The sequence below is a fragment of the Teleopsis dalmanni genome, chromosome 1, assembly GCF_002237135.1.
Source record: "Teleopsis dalmanni isolate 2A chromosome 1, ASM223713v2, whole genome shotgun sequence".
Taxonomy (NCBI): Eukaryota; Metazoa; Arthropoda; class Insecta; order Diptera; family Diopsidae; genus Teleopsis; species Teleopsis dalmanni.
The window spans coordinates 46,651,664-46,678,010 of NC_051846.1; the positions used below are offsets into that span (position 1 = coordinate 46,651,664).

A 26,347-nucleotide genomic window follows, 5' to 3' on the forward strand; every position below is an offset into this window, starting at 1 on the left:
CAAAATGTTTAGCACTACCTAGGCCAACACTTCAAACGATTTGATATAAAAAAAAAAATAAAATTACTATTTAGTCAGTTGTAGATATATGTATATATGTGAACAAATAAGAAACTACGTATGTAAATATATCTGTACTGATAGGGCCAGTCTCGTCTGGTCAAAGACGTTGCTGACTTTGTAATATCGAAAGCGAGTTTAACGAGTAAAGATTAAAAAATAAAAGAGATAATTGAGAATAAAAATATATTGAAAAGAAAAAATTGATTGCTATTAACACGAAGACGTCATCATTGAGATAGTTTTTTTTTTGTTTAGGTTTGCCAAAAAAACAATAAAGCTGCGAAGAGCACCAACAGGTTAAACGTATGCTTGCGTACAACATTTTTGTTTTTGTATAAATTTTTTCCAAACAAACTAAAACATCTTCTGTGAGGTTGTTTGTTGCTAACATAAACTTACAACAGTACAAATATACAATAAGCGGCTATGCTAAATTAACCAAAAAACAAAAAATATATTAAAAAAAAATATTTAAGAAAATTTTATATCTAAAAAAAAACAACTAAATTTTGTTGCTTTTTTAGTAAAAAAAAAATTTTTTTTTTAACTAAAACAACTTGCTTGGCCAGCAGCATCTGAATTGCGCTCTCGATCGTACCGATCTTCAATCGGTCAGAGTGTTACCAGTTGTCGCCCAAGCAAAAACGTGCTTGAACATCTGCTCTGAGTATATATAGAAAATCTATAGGTTTTGATGGTTTAGTTGGTATCCCACACTCGACCTAGAAGTGAAGCCAACAGAGTTTAATACCTCAGCTTGTCAGCTCTATTGACAATTTTTTTGGTCAAATCAAATCGATCAAATTCAATTGCAGATTGAATTCTGATACGATCCCATAAAATCGGTTTAGCAATAAAGGATTAACAATATTTGCCAAATAATTGGATACACGCAAAACGCAAGGATTTTTTATATATATAAAAACGCGTACAACAATCCCAATTTAGTGGTTTAATTGTGCTCAAAATGGTAATAAAAACTTAATTAAAATTTAAATGTATAAAAATTTTTATATAAATTAAATATAATTTGAGTGAATGAAATTGTGCAAGAATTAGTGCAAAAGGAACTAAAGAACAAATATAACAAAAATTTTATGAAATCTAAAGACAAATTGCGAAAATATTTAATTTGCAACAAAAAAGATATTAAAATATTGCAGTTAATGATGATTTTTTTTTTAAATATTAACAAAATTTTTATTTTTTGATATATGTGTTAAGTGTGCCATGCTGTGAATTAAGAATTGTTTTAATATTTGTTAATTATTGCTGCCGCTGTTGATGTTGATGTTGCTGCGTTGTGCAGAGAATGTCACCTTAGCTGACATTTAGTAATATTTGCACATTTGCTAGTGACAATCAACATGATTTATGCTAATTTTGCAGATTGTGTAAAAAAAATGGCCAATGAAGTTGTGCAAATTAAAAGCAAAATAAAAAGAAGGAAACTATTATCTACTTAAGTAGTAGCAAAGACAATGTCGAAAGGGATTAATTGCATACAATTAATTGCATGTTAATAAAATTAAAAATCACTAAAGATACTTTCAAAACTATATTTTAGTTAAAAAATCATTTCTAGTGTTCTAACGTATCACATCCTTAATGAAATATTTGATCTTAAATTTCTGACCTTGACTCAGTTGCCTGCAGTTTGATTTATAATATCAGCGCTTCACTTTCTTAACCTTTCATTAACATAGTTTCAATTAATGCAATTATTTACTTGACACATATTCATGCCATGGTGTTAATATAAATTATTAAGAGTTCAGTTTCAGTTTCTGAAGCGATTGCAACTAATTTGCATCTAGCATAAAAAAACAATTTGTTAACTTCTCTTGCTAAAGCAAATATATTTGCATAAAATACATTTATTTATAATATAATTCATCTGCAATTGAATTTATTAATGACCGAGGGTTATTAAAAATTGTTCATATTCCATGTATTCTAGCTCAGCCATCAGACGATGATGTCTTGCAATTAAAAATACATAAACTCATTCTTGTTCGCTGCAAATGCAAATTTTAATTTTCTTTTTGCTTTAGCTGCAGATATATTTATTTAAATAAAATTAAGTCTGACATTTAATTGACATTTTTAGGCAATTACAATAGCTAAAGTCTGCAGCTCATTATTTTTTGTACCTTAACTTCTAATGCATACGCATGTGCATACTGCTAACGCATTAATTGTGAATATAAAAAATACTATATTTAATAGCGTTCATACAGGCAATTAATAATTATAATAATTTATTTGTTTATTTAATTGATTATATATATCATATATTTTAAAAATGTTCGATTATTGTTGAAAAGAAATGTTAACGCGGCTGGTGTCATTGCTGAACGAAAGACTCAAGCAACAAACTTGTTAGGCGTCATCGAAGAAATTTATGGTCGTTCTTGGCTTTAGGAGCGTATTATAAAATTCCAGTTATTAAAATATAAAATATATCAATTTAGAATGCAATTAAAATTTATTTATTTGTTTACTTCAAAGCATATACAGAGACTTGTTGAAGAAGGCTGTATATATCTTGAAATAAAATCAACTTATTTTTTAAAATAACTATTTCTTCTAATGTAAATTTTGAAATTTATGCGAATGATTTCGGCATAACGTTAAAATACTATGGATTCTGTTATACAAACATGTGTCGACAGATGTATGTGTTAAGTTGATGTATTATAATAATATTTTTATATTACACATTAATATTGCAGTCTCTTTATTTTAAATTCATTTATTCATGTCTGAAAACTAAAATTTTTCATATTCCATTTGATATAGATACTTTATCATGGATAATTTTTCTCAAGATAGATAAAGGATAGATAAAAAATTTGGTTGTTTGAAGTGAGGCTAAACTTCACATATAGTACTAGGTCCACTGACTGCGAACGTTCTGAATATTAAACTTTTCAAGTAGAGCTAAGTGATTAGTTAATCAAAAACCTTAAATAAAAATTCAGGTAAATTAATTACCTATATAATTAATAATATTTCATATCAATTTTTAACAGAAGCATCAAACTATTTTGTTATTATTATTTTCTCCTTAAACCTTTTCTTTGTATGTTCGAACAAATGAGTATTTGAAAAAAAATATTATTTAACCTTTTGTATGTTACAGACCTTTAAATGTTATTAACAATTTTATTCTAATGTTAATACTGAGCGTGTCCTTGAACTATTTAAACATAGAAACTCGTCGTATGTTACACTTTTAAGTAGCCACTTTGCCCTTTAATGAGCAATGTAACTTAATTAAGCAGTAGCCATATTATCATTAATCAAAATTATTACTATTTTTAGGAGTACTAAATTATGAATTATATTAATTAATGCTAATAGTGTCAACATGTATATTTTCGTGTTTATTTTGGTATAACAAATTTTTAAAATGTTTGTGTTTCTACTTACAAAATACAAAATCAATTAAGAGATTTAAATTTCAATGGTCAGTTGAATTGAGGCTGAAAATGCTGGTTTGAATGGCAGCTTAATTAGATTAATTGATTGGTTGCCAAAGATGCGCCTATAAAAACATAAATAAATAAAAAAATATATAAATAAAAAACTAAGATTTCATTAAGCAATATTTGTGTTAGGTTTTTTAGTAAAACATTTATAATTGATTTTAAAATTATTTTAATTGATTTTTGTTCATTTGGCATTGTAAAGTTACTTCGGTAAAAGTGCTTAAAAGATTAACTATAAAGAGTTAAATAATTTGAAAATAGTAAACATGATCTTTAAAAGTTTGAAATTTTAAAGATTTTAAAGAAGAATTTTAAAATCATTTAAAATTCTAATAAATTTTATTTATTGGATAAATAAAATTATGTAATATTGTTTTTAACACCTTTTATAATTTCCGCTTAACAATCAAATTTTTAAATTATAAAATTTTTGAGAGTAGAATATCATTTTTTTTATAACTGTGTCGTTTAATTATTAATTAAGAAAATAAACCACAATTAGTAAAATAAAATAAGTACAAAAGACATAAAATAAAAGTAAATAAAATAAAATACAATAAAAAAAAATAAAATAAAATAAAATAAAATAAAATAATATAAAATAAAATTAAAATAAAATACAATACAACAAAATGAGATAAACTGGAGTAAAATAAAATGAAATGATTTAAAAAGAAATTAAAATTTAATAGAAAATAATAAAAAATAAATAAAAAAATAGTAATATAAAATAATGATTAAGTTTAATTTGAATTTGATTGTTTATAAATTAATTAAAAAATCATTCGTATAATAATTGTTTTTCTTTCAAATTAAACTGATTTTTAGTTTTTCTGTTTTAAAATATAAGATCTCATAATCAAATTCATTTATAAGTGGTATATATTAATTGTATTTCGTTTTATTATTCTCTTTTTATGTATTATATTTATTTATTTTACAAAAAGAAAAAAAGGTTTATTCAGTAAAATAGAGGTCAAAATTTTATAAATTAATATATTTAATTAAAAATTATTTTTTGATAAAACCTATGTTTCAAACAGCTAGAAAACAAGTTTCAAATTCAAATTTATCAAATATTAAATATGAACTAATATATTTTATATCGGAGTAGTACTCTAAAAGTTTACTTAATTTCATTTATTCAAGATATCTAAATTGGACAAAACAGTAACAGAAAACCATAAGTCATGAGTCGGTTTTGAGGTTTTAAACTTGAAACACTATTAAACTATTCTTGATGACGAATAGAGAGTAGTAATCACTGGTAAAGCCGCTTACATATATTTTCAACTAGAAACTAGAAAGTAACTAAATCTTCAATTGAAGTGACTATCTTCAATTTCTAGTGTTCATTTCAATAGCTATATTATCAAATCTTGTCACGACTTTCATGATATCATACAATCTCAATTTTTCTCAATTATTCTAAGGCAGTACAGTTAATACTCACTATTGCAGAGAACTACTATATTAATTCAAGATGGTACCATTTCAATTTAAAAATCACGATTAGAATATCACGCCTACTCTAGATTAGAATCACAATATTTATTACAGTTTAAATAATTTATTCCAAACCTACATATGTTATAAGTAATAAAAATTAAAGTAATAAAATTAATAAAGCAAATCTTTATCATTTCAAAATTATCAGATATAAAAACAACTTTAGAATATAAATTCAAGTTCAATAAATTTATAAATTTCGATTTCATTTTCTTCTTAGTCTACAAAGATAGTATCTGCTTACATCACATCCCGTTGACCACAAAAAATTGTAAACCGTAAAGGTTAAGCACCTCTATTTAAATCAAAGCCAATAAACTTGACCTTTAAGCTAATAAATTTTACTTTCTTCGCTGTTTATTTTCAAATTCTGCATAAATTAAAAAATTGTATTAACTAAGAGTTATATAAAAGTTATATAAGCGATTAAAGTTTTTTTACTAGATTCAAAAAAAAAAAACAATTAATTTAAATTAATTTATAAAAAAATGTTACTGCTGTTATCCTTTCACTTTCGAAACCACAAGATGATAATGAAAAAGAAGAACATCAAAAATTAAAAACTAATTAGCATAAATTTAATGAACTTGTAGACATGCCGACCAAAACTCGTTGAAGACTGACTACATTAAAAAATTAACAAAATTAATAAAAATATATTTTCTTAGTTTTATTATTCTATGTTTGAAACGTAAAATTAATGCTAATGACTTTAATTAATCTTTAGTTAATGTAAAGTTTCGAGTGGTTATTTTTTATATCTGAATAGAATGGAACAGGTCTATTTTGGTGAAGACAACTATTTTTGATATGGTTTTTAATTATGCAAATCTTTCAATGGCATATATGACAGTATAAAACGAAAGAAATTAACATAAATACAAAAAGTATATAATATATAATAAATTCAGAAACATCCGGATTCTTGCATAATTTAGATACTCGAGATGAAGACAAAATTTTTTTTGGAAGTTTCTAGTATCAAATTTTGTACGAAATTAAGTAAAGAAAATTTGCATAGTTTAATGGATACTTAACAGTAAATATAATTTAAAATGAAGTATCTATTTGCCAGAGTTCAAATTCAAACTATTACCAGTTGTAATCTATTTATTATATATGAACAATTAAATCCAAAACACATTTTCGGAGACCAAATGATGGTAATACCCGAAACTGTGGTGAAGCACGAAAAAATTTAATTAATTAAAACCACAATTTCGTTTTATTACATAAATATTTATCCTTTTAAGTAAATAAATTTCAAGTACTTCGTTTTTTAATGATATTAAGAAATTTTAATATTTAAATGAAGGAAAAATTTATTGGTACAATGTGCTGTTTTTAATTTGACCTGATCCAAGAAACATAAACAATATAATTAATAGGTATCCATTTCAAGTTCAAAATTAATTTTTCTTCAAATGAGCATATATTGCATATTATACATATATTTATATATAAATATATGTATATATGACACAAATAATTTTTTGCAAGTATAATATTTATAAAATATATTTTTAGACAGTCTTATTAAAATTTAAAATTATTAATAATTTTTTAAATTTTAAGAAAACTGATAATTAAAATTTCATCAATTATAAAATCTTATTAGTTAATAGGTTTCAATTTTTTAGTTTTAGTAATTTAGTTTAAAATGTTAAAACGATAATCAAAAATGGATTCTTATGTTAAATATTATTTTCATTTACTAAATATTAATGAAATTTTAAGTTGATAGCTTTTTATGCTTGTTAGAATGAACATATATTTTAATTAAAAATAACATATAAAATATTTTTTTTATTGAGTATTTAATTAATATTATTCATAAATTTCCATATTCTTATTTTTATTTTTCTTAAAATTTATATTATGTTATATTCGAATATAAAAACTAATCCAACATGAATAAGTTGATATATTTAACTAGTATTATTTGAAATAATTTTAAATCAGAAAAATAGTATAACCTGTTAATAAATAAAAGTTTTTTTTTAAATTAACTTAACTATCTTAGTTAACAATTTATTTTATTTGAAATGGGATTTTTAAAAATTATAAGCATATAAAATATTTTTTAAGTGCATTAAAAATCAAAGTTACTTTCTGAACGTTTTTAAACTTTTCATAATGAAAAAAAAAAATTAATAATTAAAGTTTATTATTCTACTTTAATAACGCTCCTAAAAAATTAATTATAAAATAACAAATTAATAATAAAATGTTTAAATTTTTTTATAAAATATTTTAATAATAAAATGCTTAACATCTTTCTTAACATATATTTCATTTAATGCATTTAAAATATGTTTTTTTTGTGTTTAAATTTAATATTTAAGAAATTACTCGTTATTTTATAATGATTAGATTTTATTATAACTGCAATTAAAATAAACCTTTTTTTTATTTATAATGAATTTGTGATACAAGAACTATTTTTGAAGTTTTAGACAGCTTTTTAATTTGCAATTCTTTATTTTTAAACAATTTTATATAAAAAGTTATTATCTGTTTAGAATAAATTAGAAATATAAATCAAAAAATATTATTTATATAAATTTAAAAAACTAGTATTTTTTTAATAATGATTATTTTATTTTCAACTATTTTTATTTTTTTTAAAATAATATTTAAAACTAAAAAAATCAAAAATATTATATAACTCTTTTTAGTAGTTAGTAAATTTACTAATAGCTCTCTTACAAACAATACGTTAAAAATGTTTTTTTTCGTTTATATTACTTTTAACCAAACAAAAAATGTAATTCTTGATAATACTTTATAAACATTTATATCTTTATATATATTTCTCACTTAAACTTGAACTCAGTTTACTCCTATGTGTACTTGAGCCTATTTAATTAAATTAATTTTTTTATTTTAAGGAAGTTAATGTGGAAGCTAATAAATTTTGATTAATGATAATACATTAATTAAGAGCATTTGACCCACTCTCCTTCAAGTTGTTCAGAGTAAATAAAAAAAAAAAAATAATAACAAATTATTACAAACAATTAAAAAATTTTAAAATAAAAAAAAAATTAAATGTAAAATAATACGAAATATGTATAATAGCTATATATTTCTGATAACAAATACAAAATTAAATATGAAATTATTAATAAAATTAAAAATGCTAATTATTTGTTTGGTTTCATATATAAATTCCAAAATTTATTGCACCAACAGCCGAGCGAAGCTTTAAAAACAATAATAATAATGCCATAAAGAAACGTTAAACCGAATTTAAATATATCTGTGTGTTATATAGTTTATATATACATATATATATATAACTAGATATATTTTCATTCAGTTTTATTAACAATGTGTACAGATTTAACGATCACCATGACCTAGAGCTGCTGTCAAAGTTGAATGCTTTATACATTTTGTATAATTTTATCTACAAACTTTAATGGGCTAAACGCCGATATACACGTACCAAGTGTACCAATGTGCGCATGCAGATGTGCTCTCATGTACAATTTTGTTAATAAGATATTTAAGCCATAATTCAACAATGCTTGATTACCAATATTTTAAAAATTGCTTCCAATTTTCAATTAAAAACAAATTTATATAAAGTCTAACAAAGGAGAAGAGGTAAAGCGCGCCAACCACTACAGCTAAAATATTTTATTATTGATCTTTAGATTCAATGATCGGTAGTGAGATATGACGAGCAAAATTTTGGCATTAGAAATTATTAAAAAATTATTAAAATTAATTATTAAAATTAATAAAAATGCATCAAATTAGACTAAAGCAGAAGCAAGATAATTTCAATCGAAACTATTTTAATTACTTTTATAATAAATAATGAGTAATATATACTATCAAAAAAGAATCTTTCTAAGAATCTATATCTTCTGGACACCATAGCCGGGCATTCATAGAGAAAATGTATTACTGGATGTAATACTGGATGCCCGTAATACTGCTATTACGGTTCCTTTTTGGCTGTTGTCACCTGCATTTGACGTAAAGCCAAGTATCCATAGCAGGAACATTTTGCTTGCGAACTGAAAACTAGTGTGGTTACATATCTACGAAGCATACATTTCTGCCGAGCTAAAGAATACTATGAGTTGGCAATACTAATAATCATTCTAGTATTAATGAAACTATTACCTAGTAAATTCTATTTTATTTTAAATGATTTAAAAATAATATTCAAAATCGTAAGGAACTTCAATGCTCATGTTATTGTTATGTTATGAGAAATAAGGTACAAAAAATAAAGATGAAGAAAGTAATTTAAGTTAAATTTATTTTAACGACATTAATTAAATATTTGAATTAAATTAAAAATAATGAATAATTATTAGTATTATGTGTCATCGGAATTCATTTATAGTTTTAGTTCATGGGATGCTAAATTTTATTGCAGTTTTAAATCTAACAGCAGATTGTAGAGTGGCAATCTACTCTTTCTAGTCTAATTTAAATATCGACTTCACAATAAACTTTACTAAATCCATAATACCGAATTTCACTGTAGCTACTAATATACAATCTATAATAAAACTCATTGCGCATCTTTTAGTTGCAAATTTATTGTTAAAAAAATTTCTGCGATAATGCAATAAGAGTTCATATGAACACAAGACTTAAGCTAATCGACCCACAATTTATACGTAAATGTGATTTTAATTGAAATTCATTTTTTATGAATATTTTGTCTTATTTTTTCAATGGCGGTAAATAATATATATATTAAACTTGCAGTGGTTTTTTTTTTTGGAAAAAAAATTCATTACTGATCTTGCAAAATAAAACCAGTAGGCGAGCTGTCAAGGATAAAATAAATGAATAATGATACTTTGAATATTAAAATCAATAACAAAATATGATGCATTGCAGACCTTGAATACTTAAAAGGAAACATTTTCGAGAATTAAGTATGAAAAACTGGAACGTATTAATTTGCAAACAACACTTATTAAAAACTGAGTAGTTTAATGAAAAATAAAACCTTTAAAATATATTGCACATTTAATAATGAAAGAATGCAATTCATTTTATGAGTGTAAAACTGAAAAAACAAATTTATCAAAAAACATATAACATGAAAATTTATATTTATATGCAAAAAAATGTATTTAATTCACTTATATTATAATGTAATCAAACATATATTGTCTTGTTAATATTTTACAGAGGAGCGCATTTTTGATTTTGGCGCTATGCGTCGCGGGGATTTATTCCAACGCAAGCGAAAATAATCTAGTGGTAAGAAGATTGTGAATTCTTAACATCAAAACATTTTATTAAAACACAAAAAAACTATTACAGAGACAAAAACGTGCTGATGGTTATGATTATCCAAAGCCAATTGTGCCATTCCCCGAACCAGTGCGTACAACTCAGCCACCAACACGCCCACCAACCCGTCCACCAACTCGTCCACCCACAACTTATTTGCCACCAACGAATAAGCCCCAGCCTCCAGTAACAACTACACGGCCACCAACTCGGCCACCAACAAGAGCTACACCACCACCAACCCGTCCACCAACTCGTCCACCATCAACTTATTTGCCACCAACAAATAGACCACAACCTCCAGTAACAACTACACGTCCACCAACTCGTCCACCAACAAGAGCTACTCCACCTCCAACTCGTCCACCAACTCGTCCACCAACTACACCTGTACAACGTACGACTTACGTATACACTACTCCACGAGTTCCAATCACATACCCAACAACTGCAAGGCCAACAACCCGAGTAGTAACAACTACAGCTAAACCAAAACCAACAGGATATGAATATCCAACACCAAAAACACCATTCGAATTACCAACTACTACTAGGCCAACAATCAGAGTAACAAATAAGCCTCAACCACCAATTACGACTCGTCCACCAACACGTCCACCAACTACACGTGCTACAACTCCAGCACCAACATATTTACCACCAACAAATAAACCACAACCACCAGTGACAACAACACGTCCACCAACCCGTCCACCAACAAGAGCTACCCCACCACCAACAAGAGCAACACCACCACCAACTCGTCCACCAACCCGTCCACCAACAACTTATTTGCCCCCAACTACACGTGCAACTCAACCACCAACACGACCACCAACCCGTCCACCAACTCGCCCTCCAACTCGTCCACCAACACGTGCTACTACTCCAGCACCAACATACTTACCACCAACAAATAAACCACAACCTCCAGTGACAACTACTCGTCCACCAACCCGTCCACCAACAAGAGCAACTCCACCACCAACAAGAGCAACACCACCCCCAACTCGTCCACCAACACGTCCACCAACTCCACCACCAACTCGTCCACCAACCCGTCCACCAACTCCACCACCAACACGTGCTACAAGTACCCCAGCTCCAACTTATTTGCCACCAACAAATAAACCACAACCTCCAGTAACAACAACTCGTCCACCAACCCGTCCACCAACAAGAGCAACTCCACCACCAACTCGTCCACCAACACGTCCACCAACAACTTATTTGCCTCCCACTACAAGAGCAACTCAACCACCAACTCGTCCACCAACCCGTCCACCAACAACTTATTTGCCACCAACCACAAGAGCAACTCAACCACCAACCCGTCCACCAACTCGTCCTCCAACACGTCCTCCACCAACTTACTTGCCACCAACAAATAAACCACAACCACCAGTAACAACTACACGTCCACCAACTCGTCCACCAACAAGAGCAACTCCACCACCAACTCGTCCTTCCAGTACTCCAGCACCAACTTACTTGCCACCAACAAATAAACCACAACCACCAGTAACTACAACTCGTCCACCAACCCGTCCACCAACAAGAGCTACTCCACCACCAACTCGTCCACCAACTCGTCCACCAACCCGTCCACCAACAACATATTTGCCCCCAACTACACGTGCAACTCAACCACCAACACGACCACCAACTCGTCCACCAACCCGTCCACCAACAACTTATTTGCCCCCAACTACACGTGCAACTCAACCACCAACACGACCACCAACCCGTCCTCCAACTCGTCCACCAACACGTGCGACAACTCCAGCACCAACATACTTACCACCAACCAATAAACCACAACCTCCAATAACAACAACTCGTCCACCAACCCGTCCACCAACAAGAGCAACTCCACCACCAACAAGAGCAACTCCACCACCAACTCGTCCACCAACCCGTCCACCAACTCCACCACCAACTCGTCCATCAAGTACTCCAGCTCCAACTTATTTGCCACCAACAAATAAACCACAACCACCAGTAACTACAACCCGTCCACCAACTCGTCCACCAACAAGGGCTACTCCACCACCAACAAGAGCAACTCCACCACCAACTCGTCCACCAACCCGTCCACCAACAACTTATTTGCCCCCAACTACACGTGCGACTCAACCCCCAACACGGCCACCAACCCGTCCACCAACCCGTCCACCAACTCGTCCACCAACACGTGCTACAACTCCAGCACCAACATACTTGCCACCAACAAATAAACCACAACCTCCAATAACAACAACTCGTCCACCAACCCGTCCACCAACAAGAGCTACTCCACCACCAACTAGAGCTACTCCACCACCAACTCGTCCACCAACACGTCCACCAACTCCACCACCAACTCGTCCACCAACCCGTCCACCAACTCCACCACCAACACGTGCTACAAGTACCCCAGCTCCAACTTATTTGCCACCAACAAATAAACCACAACCTCCAGTAACAACAACTCGTCCACCAACCCGGCCACCAACAAGAGCAACTCCACCACCAACTCGTCCACCAACACGTCCACCAACAACTTATTTGCCTCCCACTACAAGAGCAACTCAACCACCAACTCGTCCACCAACTCGTCCACCAACCCGTCCACCAACAACTTATTTGCCACCAACTACAAGAGCAACTCAACCACCAACCCGTCCACCAACTCGTCCACCAACACGTCCTCCACCAACTTACTTGCCACCAACAAATAAACCACAACCTCCAGTAACAACTACACGTCCACCAACCCGACCACCAACCAGAGCGACTCCACCACCAACAAGAGCAACTCCACCACCAACTCGTCCACCAACCAGACCACCAACACCTCCTCCAACGACCAAACATCCTGGTTACAATTACCCCGTACCTAGCATTCCCTTCGAGTACTAAGCTCTGTTTGTCAAACTGCTGTAACGCTGCACATATATTTCAACTGTGAAGCAGCGTTTAGTGATAATGATCACTGCCTTTAAGTCTAGCAAAATGGTACCATCTATTTGTCTAGGGCTAGATACATCTAGTCAATACACTGTAAAAATTTTTGTTTTTTGCAATTGCAAGAATTCATGTTTTGTTTATATATTTTTTAATTAATAATATTCTTATAATTACTCATAGTTTTACTCTGCAAGTCGATAGCAAACGCGTGAATTTTTGTACAGCACGTTTGTATCTTTTCTACTGTATATCTTTGTTTTTTTATAAGACGAAATTAAATGTTTTATTTACAATATTTTAAGGAAAACTGAACGCTTTTGTTGTGCTCTAGATTTGTTACTAAAAATATTAATTCTTACAAAATGTGCCTTTGTATCCTTGCCAACGAAACTTTGTACTTTAGTTTTTGTGAATAAAAGAAAAATTAATTTTAAATGAGTGTTTCTTTTAATTGATTTTGTTTTTAATAATTTTTTTTTACTTCAACCATTGCCTAACTAAATACTGATTAAGGTTCATTTTTCGTATCTCAACAAAATTGCCGAAGATGCATGAAAGTAATTAAGCCCATGTGAGTTCATTTGAAGTTCATAAACTGCAAATTCAAATCTGAGTTTTCAGATTTCACAATTCTCCGATGATGGCAGATCTGAGGCGCTTGGCAATTACACCTCAGTGCGTACCAAGCCGAGGCGTGTTAAACAGTCTTTCACGGTAGGTGCACCCAAGTTTGTTTACACGAGTACTTGACTGCTTGGCGTATTTTATCAACAAATTTCAGGCAAGAAAAGCCAAGAAAAGCCAAGAAAAGGCAATGAAACAGACTTAAACACTAAATTACCTGATTGAGATTAATTATGAATTTGTACTCGTATGAGCATTTAATTTCTATTATGGTTTGCTGCTTTAGATTTTGTTATGTAGCTGATTAAATTACATTTTTTTGGTATGAATTCAGTTTAGCCAACTTTCTTTTTGATCATTTAAATAGGCGAAAAATTATGAAAATTTATTTTCAAGAAGAAAACGGTTTAATTATTCGAGCCAATTTTCATCTCAGTCGATTTTTGAATTCGCAATGAAGCAGAAGTCGTGCGGAGTTTTCTCGTCCTTACAAAACGGTTAACTTATAAAACAATAAAAGAATTTATAAGTATTTTTAAAATACAAATACAAATTTACTTAAAGATACTAAATAGTTCAATTAGCGAAAAAAATGTTTTTGAAGGATTTTAATAAATATAAAAAACTGAATAATTATAAATACGATTTTTTAAAGCAGCGAAAATTGTTTAATTATGGCTTTTGTCTTAGAATTATCGGATTATTTTTCACGTTTATAATTGTTGTAAGTTCATACCGATCTTTTGATATACTTATAATTTAAGTAAAAAAGGGTTTTATGGTGTATATTTTTACATCTCTAATACATATATAAACAATATATACAAAATGGCTAAAGACATTTTTTATACAGCGTGTTTTCTTGGTACATTTGAAAAATATTGAAAGAATTTTCTATACATTATATTTTCTTGTAACGTCTGGTGATGATTACTCGGTTTTGGAAACGAAAAAAATTTTTCTGGAATTAAAAACCCACACAGCTATATATAAAAAGATATCAAATATAAAAAAAGTATTTCTATTGAACGAATTTTCCATACATTATATTTTCTTGTAACGTCTGGTGATGATTACTCGGTTTTAGATACGAAAAAAATCTTTCTGGAATGAAAAACCCACACAGCTATATATAAAAAGATATCAAATATAAAAAAAGTACTTCTATTGAACGAATTTTCCATACATTATATTTTCTTGTAACGTCTGGTGATGATTACTCGGTTTTACATACAAAAAAAATCTTTCTGGAATGAAAAACTCACACAGCTATATTTAAAAAGATATCAAATATAAAAAAATACTTCTATTTCTTGAACTAAGAAACGAAAAAATTTACCAAAATGCTGTGTCGAAAAAATCAATCACAAAAACTGTTTAGTCCTTAATAACCATTGTGGGCTATTTCCTAATTAAGACTGCCTCAGTCCTCTTTTGTTGGACATTGAATCAAGAATTTAAAAAGAAAAGTTCTAGACTTAAAGCGTCTTTGTCAGTTTTATTTGCTCAATAATATGTAGAGTTTGTATCGAGTATTAAATAATCATCGGATATTATGGACTCAACAAAGTGTTTCTACAGTTTATGTATCACTGCAGCACACTATTCCGTAAATGTTTCACAGTTTGGTCTTCGTCTATAAAACATAATTTATCATATTTCAATTCTTGATCCATTAAATATAGTGAATGCCTAATATGTTTTACCTATTTTGAGTTCGGAAATTGCAGTCTCTCAAAGTTGGATCTTTGGGAAAATTTAGGTTGTTGTAGAAATATCATTTTTGTCAAAATTATTTCATTCATATTTCGCATATAACATATTAAATCCTCTTTTTATACTGTAAACATATTTTTCATGACAGATTTTAACATCTATCATGCACTATTTTTTTTAATTGGTCAAATTTATCTATTGAACCAGAATGCATAAATTTGTGAAAGTTATTATTACTCATAAATAAAGAATAATTTTATGCGGTATTTTGTTGAAAAATTGAGTAGATAATTTGTTTTAAATTTCGGTTTTACGAAAACAATGGAAAATAGATAATAATTTCTTTTTTTTTTATTTAATGGTGTTTGCGGCCCCTAAATATATAAATATATATAAAATAGTGGTACACATCCATGTTTATATATTGATGACGTGCTTTACTTAAATATTACAGTAAAACTTCATTCACAGAAATACAAAAATTGATTGATAGGGAATTTGATTCTTTTTTAATACTTCCAGAAAAACCGGTCTTCTAACACAAGAGGGTAGGAGATTTAGAGTTGATTTTTTATAATGTTTATAATGTTTGAATATTCCTTTCAAGAACCTTTCTTTCTTGTGTATAATTTTAAAAACATAAAATATGAAGTGTTTTATTATATCAAGTTCTTTTGAAGGATTATTGGATCCATCATATAAGCATTTATATAGTATACCTATATAATTTATTTATTTTGTTGGACCAAGGAATAACCTTTTAATTTTGATTTTTAAAGTCAATTATGACAAAAGAAAACATGTTTCTTAATAGAAACTATTGTTTTAATAGAGAGGTATTTTGAGCAGTAGTAAATCACAACACCAAATTTTTTATTATTATTTATTAATTAATTGTATTTTTGGCTGACCATACAGCTGTTTCAAGTTGAGACTGCAAGTACCAAGGGTTGAATTTTGGTACTTTGGAATAACTTTTTAAGTTTAATGTATTTTAAAAGGAAACATTTTATATAATTATGTCTTACAATATATACGTACAAAAAAAAATACTTTAATTTAGAATAAATAAATAAAAATTCAAGTTGACCTTTCTTGCTTTCTTGCTAAGGCCTTTATGGCCTTAAAGTAATTGTTTGTTTCGGATGTTACTTTGTTATTGAAGTAAAATCTTCTTGCTTGGATTTCTTTCTGGAATAATTTTTAAGATCTACAATAAGTCAGTATTCGTTGAAGGTGAAATCAGGCAAATACAGTAGACGTGGAATAAATTTGACTTGATACATAGCATTCTTTTGGTAATCTGAATAATTGCCAAATATCATTGAATTGTGACATACATTATTCAAAGTCACAAAATGATAATTAAGGTCATTTAGATTGGCGTACTTAATATTTCTTAATAATCTTACGGATTGTGTCTGTGAAAACATGTACTAAAATTATACTATTATATAGTCTACCTATGCTGGTTATAAGTGATTCTTGATGGGTTGATTTCAGTTTATAACAAAAAGTACATTTACGTCTTAAAAAAGGTAGATGATAATAATTAAGTTTACTGATCAGTGGTAATTGGTGATGTTTAGTATACGTATATAAGCCTATAGCTATCTAGGTATACATATTTACTTTGTCATAAATTAACTCTGTAACGTGAGTGTGAAGAGTATTGTATTTTAAACTATTACTGAAATAAGTCGATATTTTCTTATTGAATTATTTTTCAATGATATCAGTTTACAAAGATCACAATATATCTACTATATATATTGATCATTGGTAGATTTGTTTGATTTGTCGTAAGCCAAGGAACTATATTAGCTCTGCGGGTTTGAAAAGTTTTTTGAAATTTAATTTTTGAAATTTTTCTCTATATTCTTTATATCAAGAAGTCTCTATATCAAGAAGTCTGCTGATGTTCTTTAGAAAATGAAGAATACCGTTAATACGTGTACTTATTGCCACCAAAATATTTCGGTCCTTGAGGCTTCAAACCATTATCTAAAACTTAATCCAACTAGATATTACCAATATTTTAACGACATAAAACATCAATAGAGACCGATAATCGACGTCCAAACCATGACAAATGGTGGGACTTAACTAAGAATGTTGTAAGAGAGTTTGAAAATAACAGACAATAACTTAAGTGGTTTGAGTAATTAATGAACATAAACTTGGAACTTCTAGGTTGTTAGTTTTTTGTTGGAATCATATATGTTTAACAGCCAAGAATATATTTAAGTAAAGTTCAAAAATTTTGTGCAGCCTTCATAAGAAATTCATCTGCTGCTATCAAAATTTTATAATCCGTCAATATTGTTATTACATCCTACTGTATCATAGAATATATAATTCAGGATATATTACTGTTTAACGTATAATTTTATTCTGCCTTAAGAGTTGTCTACTGACCTACATATTATAGACTAATATAACTAGTAAGATAATAAATATAGTAAGTTATCGTGGCATTTTGAAGTTGGCCTCTAACCTTAGCATATATAAAAGACAAATAAATTTACAATAAGTCAATATATACTTCAAGTATACTTTATTTTCTTTAACAAAACTTATCTCTTTTTATTATTGTTTGTATTTCTATTAGTAAAATGATTAGTAAATTGATTAGTAAAATGAAAATGGTTTACAAAAATGTTTTGTTTTATGTATTTAATTGCAGATGTCTTTTATGATAGTCAAGGTCTCATCTACAGCAGAAGTTCACAATAACAAAACATCAACAATAAAATCAAGAAACGTTAAAAGTTATCGTCCTAAGTTCGTTAACATAACAACAAGCACAGAAGCGACACCGAGACGCCGCGATCATCGAAAGGAATTAATTACCACAGATTTCACACACGAAAAACTGCCAGCACTTAAGCTTATCCGAGCCAAAAAGCGAAGATTTTTACGAAAAATGCGTGCTAAAACACAACAGCTGCAGACATTGCCACCGTTATTGCACCAGCAACAGCCTCAGCTACAGCCCCAACAACAAGAGCAACAGTTGCAGCCAACACAGCAATATCAACAACAATATCAACAAGCAGAGCCCCAGCAACCACTACAACAGCAGCAAATAGAAGAGCCGCAAAAACAAATTCAACAACAAACACAGCATCAAACACCATTACAATCGCAACAACAATCAGAAGATTCACTAGAGGAATCACATGCAATTGTTGGTGAAAATAATTATTTATTAGAGCGTGGTAACAACAGTGCGCATGAGCAGTCCGCTTATGGTACATGGCGCACGAAAGCGATACCAACGTCTCAATCACCAATTGAATTACTACCAACAGCAGTTCCAATTGTTGATTTAATTACTCCGGTAGCACTTTCAAACCAGAGCAACGAAATCAGACAAACATCTGCCAACAACGCTTATCAGCATCACTTCTATGAACGCCTACCGAAACGCATATCCACCATGTCACCTATTAAGAATGAATTCCATGATCAAATTCCACGGCCACCCCGCTTAACTTCACGTAATCCTTCACTATTGGTACGCAGACAATATTTAGCCACACCTACAACAACAACAACAGAAAATTCGTTGCTTAATGAAGCTGCACCTAAACCTTTTCATTTTCCACACGACGGTCCACAACCACAAGAATTTAAAAAGGCAACAGATTCTGAACGCAGCAGAATAAATAACATACAGGATATACTCCAGCAATTAAATTTAAATGGTGTGACTACCAAAGCGCCGCAGTTGGTTATGATGCCCACAGGCTTACACATCGCCGGTTCTTTCAAAAATCTTAAATCAAGTGGGCTTATGAACTTCTTTCGCAATAAGCGCAATAAAAATAATATGCAGATTGCTTTTCCCATGTCAATACCTATGCACATGGTAGGTCCACCACATACACCTTTCCATAATCCATTATCGCAACCATATCAACGTATATCCATGGATCAATTTTATCCATTTAAGCCACGATCTCCACAAGATATTAATTTGTTGGCAATGCAGCAACAAATACAAACACAGCGTTCAAAGAGCAAGAAAAAGCAAAAGAAAATGCTCACTCCTAGCAATTTATTGCTGCAACATAGCAATCAATTACCTTTTGCTGCAGATCCGTATATGCAATATCCACCGCAACTATTTGCCATCAATGGCGCACAGAAACCAAAGCGAGTACCTTTCAAAGTGAATCTTGACATATTTCCAGTATTGCCACCAACCAAAGACTACAACGTGAATCCTTACAATATGGATGAAGCAAAGCTAGTACCAACTACACGTCCATACACGGTTTTACGCAACCCATTCGTTGATTTGTATCCTTACCAGTCAGCTGCACCAAATGCTGTTGGTACACCCGTCTTTCCGCATATGAAACTTCCACCTGCACCAATCGCACAGGCCAGCAATATGCAAATTAGTTTTCCAGATCAGTATACAAAATATCCACCACCTCAACCGCAATTGCAGCTGCAACCACAACTTCAACCGCAATTTCAACCACAGCTTCAGCCACAATTGCAACCACAGCTACCACAACAGCATCACATAGTCTTTCCGGCTGCTAATCAACAAACACCGTTTATACCATCTGAGCTAATACGTACACATCAAGCCAGCGCAACACAAGCACTTAACCACATCAACCCCAGCAATGGTCAGTTAATGGTGCACCTCAATGTTTTCCCTAAGCAGAAACCGTCCACAAATCCTTTTTATAACTCCGCTGCAAATATTAATCGCAACACTAATTTGGATGATTGCGAAACCATTTATCCAATTGAACCACGCGATCAAGGTGCTAAGGATGATAAGGTCACATTCCCTGACGAAGCGGAAAAAGCAACAGCTCGTAGTGATAATGAGGATTTGCATGAACTTGTTGACTTCGAACATCCCATTGTCGCCGCTGATATGCCAGTTTACCCTTTTGCTCGTGCATTGGTCAGTAATAAATTGGATAGTTCAGCATCCTCACCACATTATGAGTTCATTGACGGGCCCAGCAATTACAACTTTAATATGAGCACAAATTTCGATCAGGCGGCAAATGAGGCTAAAACTGCCTCACTTTTCCGCTTACCCGTAGAGGATCTCATACAATTTCAAGTTGATGATGCTCTGTAGTTCGGTATTTTTTGTTATGTTTTAATTGTTTATGTTTTTAATATTTAGTGGTTTATGTATAAAATAGTATTTATTACATTATTTTAAATAATATAATTAAAAATATGTTTTCGGTTTTTTTATTGTTTAAATGCATAAAATCAACAATTGAGTAAGATCTGTGCTTTAGAAGTAGATAGTAAACTTTTGGGTTAATATTATAAGAACACTAATACAACGTTGCATAAATATTTTTTATCATCAAGTAAGGTGAAGATGTTCAAAAGATGCAGATAGTCCGCGTTGTTCTATGAGTAACATTCATTACTATTTATTAGTGGTTTAACTTTGTTTTCGAACTAAAATAAGAGTAACCACTAAAGAAATGAATGTTTGCAGTATAAACCGCGTCACTTAATGGTTACGAACTAATTAAAACTATTGATAAACTATTGATTTATTAGTTCTAAATCTAAAAGATATTTTCTTTAGTTAAATTGAGTTCAAAATGTGTTTATAAGAGAAAAATAGATTTATATTGCAAAAAATTATTAATTATCAGTAAGGGATTATTTAGCTATTCCTATTAGCATAAAGTCTTCTTTATATTATTTTCTAAACAGTTAAAACCCTTGTCATCATTATAAATCTACTATATTCAAATAACATGTTTAAAAAATTCAATTTTTATATAACATTACTGTAATTAGATCGGTTTTATGATTAAGCATCAAAATCTGTGATTAGAGAGAAACTGTTGAATTTGTTTAAACTTTATCAATATGGCAATAATAAGCCGTCCTATAAAGAACGAACCTCATCCTCATCAATGTCTCTCCATCAATCATCATTCAAATTGTGTTCATATAATGGGTGGTTGGATAGAAGTGGTTAAGTCACATTCCTGTCATATGTTGAAAAAGAAAAATCCTTTAGTTGAGCAAATTTATTTTGGATAGTATTGAAATCTACGAAAGTCACTTCAAAACTTTGTCATTTTAGAGTAACTTTTGAGAGCATAAATGAAAAATATGATAATTGGATTAGTTTTTCATGTTGGAAAACAACTTTAAGTACACAAAAGTACAATACTTTTCAATTTATACACTTTTTAAGAAGAAAATAATTTCAGTTTGAAAGTTCTATAATAGATAGTGTTCCCAGTATTTTTAGTTAAGAGCATTTGACATAATTTAGTCATTCATAGCACATGTTTAATGTGCAGTTAGTCATTTTTACTAATTAAATTATAAAAAATTTATAAATACTTATTGTAATTTATATTCAAGAATTTCTTAATTTTTCTTTGCAATACATTAAATCGTCTCCTCCTAAAATTATGTTACAATATTTGTACTGTTCGTTTGCAAAAACAGATGCCTTTACAACACATGTTATCAGCAATTCTGCTTTACACTTATTCTAAACAAAGCATTCAAAATCGGTTAATAAAAATGCGAATTAATGTGCATGGAAAACTGTTCCCAGTATTTATGTTATGGTAACAAAGCTTGAGTTGAAATGAGTACGTGTTTCTAAAAAAAATTTATTTATGGCAAGATTTAAAAAATGAGAACAGTGATAAGACATCCATACAAATAGTTTAATTAATAAGATTTCAGCACTCTTGACAAAAATTATATGAAAGAATATTAAAAATAAGGAAAAATAAAATTAATATAAATAAATAAATAGGTTATTTATCTTGATATATTAGTAGTTTTATTTTGATTTTAAATAACATTAAGGTAGGTTGTTTTAAGGAATATATGTATTAATTGTTATTTGAGGAATACTATGCATTATTACTATGACGTAGTGTAGGTATGGGTTACTAAACTGCCAAGCCTTTGATGTATCACTACTAAAGATTTTTCGTAAAATATTGTGTTTTCGCCTTTAACATTAATTTTTCATGAAAGGAAATTGGTAGATTGAATATTTGATTAATACTTATAAAACAGATTGAAAGACACTATTTACTTAATTATGTAATAACCCGTTTTAGGACTTCGGCCTAGCGCCATTTTTAACTAGCGCCTCATTTTATAAGACCAATGTCGAACTATGTGCACAACCCAACGTAATAGTCGTAGGGATAGGAATCGGTGAACGCACTCTGAGTTCATTCATTAGCAAGTAACTAGGTAACTATTTAGTGGCACTATATGGAGGCTGTACGACAGCTTGGATTAAAGATGACAGAGATTGTGATGGCATTTTCTTGGTTAAATACAATCAGACAGGTTGCCATGTGTACTCACTCCCAGGAGCTCGTCGGAACCTAACCGACATATCTTTATAAAGTCTACAAATCTATCCGAAATGTAAATGATTGATTAATAATAAATCTTAAACTATGTTCAGTTGAATTTAATATTTTTTTTTTCATTTTATTTAAAATAGATGAAATTATTGCAGTCACTTTATGACAACCACATGATTTTAAAAAAAGAAAGTAAATGCAAATTGAAATTTGCATCTCTAAAAATCTACAAGTCTCTATGTTCCTTGATTTCATTTATATAAGGCGGTTACATTATACGACATTTTTTAAATAGGAAATCTATTATTAACTGAAGTTTAGATTAGTTCCGATTTTGAAACTCTTTAGAATTTTTATTGCTAATCGAAATAAGTCATTCGGATTGTAAAGATGTTTCTGTATTAAGTATAAAATTATTATTCTATATAAAGTAGAATACTATATTGTTAATATAGAATTTTAAGAATATATTCTATATAAATACTATATTAATAGAATAGAATATATAATAGAATCCATTAACTGTTTAAAGTCTGTTAGACTTTTTTTAGATTATCTTCACTTTACTTTATCTCTTTCATTCAACTAATTGAATGTAATTCTAATAGAAAATGGATTGATAATGAAAATATATTCTCTATATTTAATATTAACCAATTTCTGATTGAATAAAAATTTAACTGATTAAAATTTAATTGATTCTGAGCTTCATATTTGGCAGGACCCGAGTTCGATTCCTGGTACTTGCAGTCTCAAAAATAATTATTTACGAATAATTAAATATAAGAATTATTTTCAAGACCAATGATGAAGGGTATTTGGCAATACTCGAAACAGCTGTATGGTCAGCGAAAAATTCAATTAATTAAAATAATTTAAAAAATAAATTTTTGTTGTTGTTTCACTTCTCTTCGAAAACCTCTTTATAAAAATTTAACAAAATCGCTTACAGTATGGCAAATTAGGATTACTACATCTTGCGCTATTATCGCAACAAGATGAGCCTTTGGGACATGAAAAAAAAGCAATCACTGTCCAGAAAGAAATCAATTTACTTATAAAGAGGAGTATATTGTAAACACAGTTTCTACCTCCATCTGTTATCAGAAAATTCTAAATAAAACACATTTTGGCCTTTATTAATCCTATATATTTATAATGAATTTTTTATGATTATAATGCTTCTTCTTTCTTGGGTCTTATTAACATTAATAATGATTATATTATCTAGGCTACGTAAGGAATTTCAAGCCATCTAAGCAGTGACGACGCGTGCCCTATTTGGAAGGGTGTGCGGCTCTTCTTTAATGTTTTTTTTACATGTACCACTTAAATTAAAATATATGAGATGTTTTATTAATAATAACCATATTATATTAGGCAACAATATATTCGCAATATTATATTAACAATTCATTAACAAAATAACATATTAAACAAATTAAATTAATAATTTATATATAAATTTAATATTATATCAATATGGAAGAAACAAAACATTTCACATAATTCTCGTAACATCAAACCAACTTTTTTCAAACAAAAGAGTTTGTACTTAGAAACATACATGTTTGTGCAGTGATCAAACAAAATCGAAACCACTTGCAATGTGCGCACAAGTACCCCGCACCATAAGAACAGAAATTCGTGGGTACTGCTGTTAAAAGGGGAGAGACGAAATGTGATAGAAATGTATGGTGAGATGAGCTGCAAACTTCAGCCGCTCATGCAACCACTTTGGCAAATCATAATGTTGGATTCGTATGCATGCAGTTGATATTCGAATAGAACAGAAAATTACTCTCATACAATTCTCACTATATAAATCTCTATCTCTGATATTACGAACGGGAGCACACGCACATTATTTTGTTCATATGCAACGTATGAATGTGCTGCCAACTTCTTTGCACACAAAGGGGAGAGACGAAATAAAATAGAAATGTTCTGTGATTTGAGCTGCAAATATATGAGCACACCTAACAAGTATAGCAGCAAAGAGTATATATACTCTATGATAGCAGCTAACAGAAGCAAATTGATTGAGTTTTCATAGACAATTATATTTAATTGTTTTTGCTAAAACTTTAAAAAATATATATGTATATGGAAATGTAATAATTAATAATAATTCTTGATGTGAAGATACCTAATAAATTTATATACCTATGTTATTTGACATTTTGCAAATTATGTTAGGGTGTTCACCGCACACCTCCGCACCTTAGAGCAATCGTCACTGCATCTAAGGCAGTAATACATTAGCATAACCTATTGTATTTGTTATTTATTTTTATTTTATTGAAATAATTAAGTTAATTAAATTAATAAATTTAAAAAAAAATAATTAATGTAATAAAATTAATTAAAATACTAAACTCGTTTTTTTTTGCACGAAAACTCGAACGCATTAAACGTAATTGGATCGACTTGTGCCACTATTTTTTTAAATTGATTTGATTCCCTGCTGACACCATTTGGCCAAGAGCAGAAATTTAATCAAAACAAAACAAAACACACAACATAAACGCTGAAGCAACAAAAATGTAAACAAAACAAAATAAAAGCGGGAACCAGTATTTTTGCAAATGTGTTCGATCCACATTTGCAGCAGAGAAACTCACCATACATGAAGTGATCTCACCTGCACGATCTCAACAGGTAACTTCAAAAGCTGCAAGAATCTACAGAGTTGACATTTGGTGAGTTCGTTTCGAGTTGTGAAGACGTGTGGCGGTCGGATATCTTTTCGAAATGTTTTTTTATTAAAACAAAAAAAAATAATCTGAAAAAAAAAATTATTTTGTGGAAGAATCGTTAACCGCAAGGTAAAGAGCGCCGGTCAAGCAAGATCAAGAAATTAGTGTGTGCAAAAAATAAAGATACAAATGTGAAAAAGATATAAAAATTCAAGAAATCCACTTTGTGGTTTTAGATCATAACAACAACAATTCCTATAATAAAATATTTATATATTATTTGAATATGTTGGTATGCTTTTAAAATGTAAATATGACGCATTGTGAAATTTTGTGATTAAAAGAAAATAATGCAAATAATAGAAATTTGCTTATTGAGTGTCTTAATTGGCCTAATAAAAAATGTTAATTTGATTAAATAATATGAAATGCCATTTGATGAAATACAACAACTAAGGAAATGAAACAGTGAATTACTTAATACAGAAATTTCATTAAAAAAATACTTCACTTTACGTGATTTCTACCCGTTGACTTAATCGGAAATGAAATTACAGAAGAAAAACAAAAATATTGAAAAATTGCATCGTTGTTTGTTGTGGTTGTTGTTGTTGGCTGCTGTATGTGCCTATTGTTGACGTGACCGCAATTTGCA

General features: G+C 29.7%; 2 protein-coding genes across 2 annotated transcripts in view; one reads left to right on the plus strand and one right to left on the minus strand.

Annotated features, from left to right (window-relative positions):
* Positions 1–26,347, minus strand: part of LOC119667792 (sodium- and chloride-dependent GABA transporter 1-like) — a 347,748-nt gene that overhangs the window by 123,609 nt on the left and 197,792 nt on the right. The window lies entirely within an intron of this gene.
* Positions 786–13,523, plus strand: LOC119667791 (proline-rich extensin-like protein EPR1). Its single transcript, XM_038077109.1, has 3 exons — positions 786–1,033; positions 10,236–10,307; positions 10,371–13,523. The coding sequence occupies exons 1-3, from the start codon at positions 1,031–1,033 to the stop codon at positions 13,239–13,241; spliced, it is 2,946 nt and encodes a 981-aa protein (XP_037933037.1). The 5' UTR covers positions 786–1,030; the 3' UTR covers positions 13,242–13,523.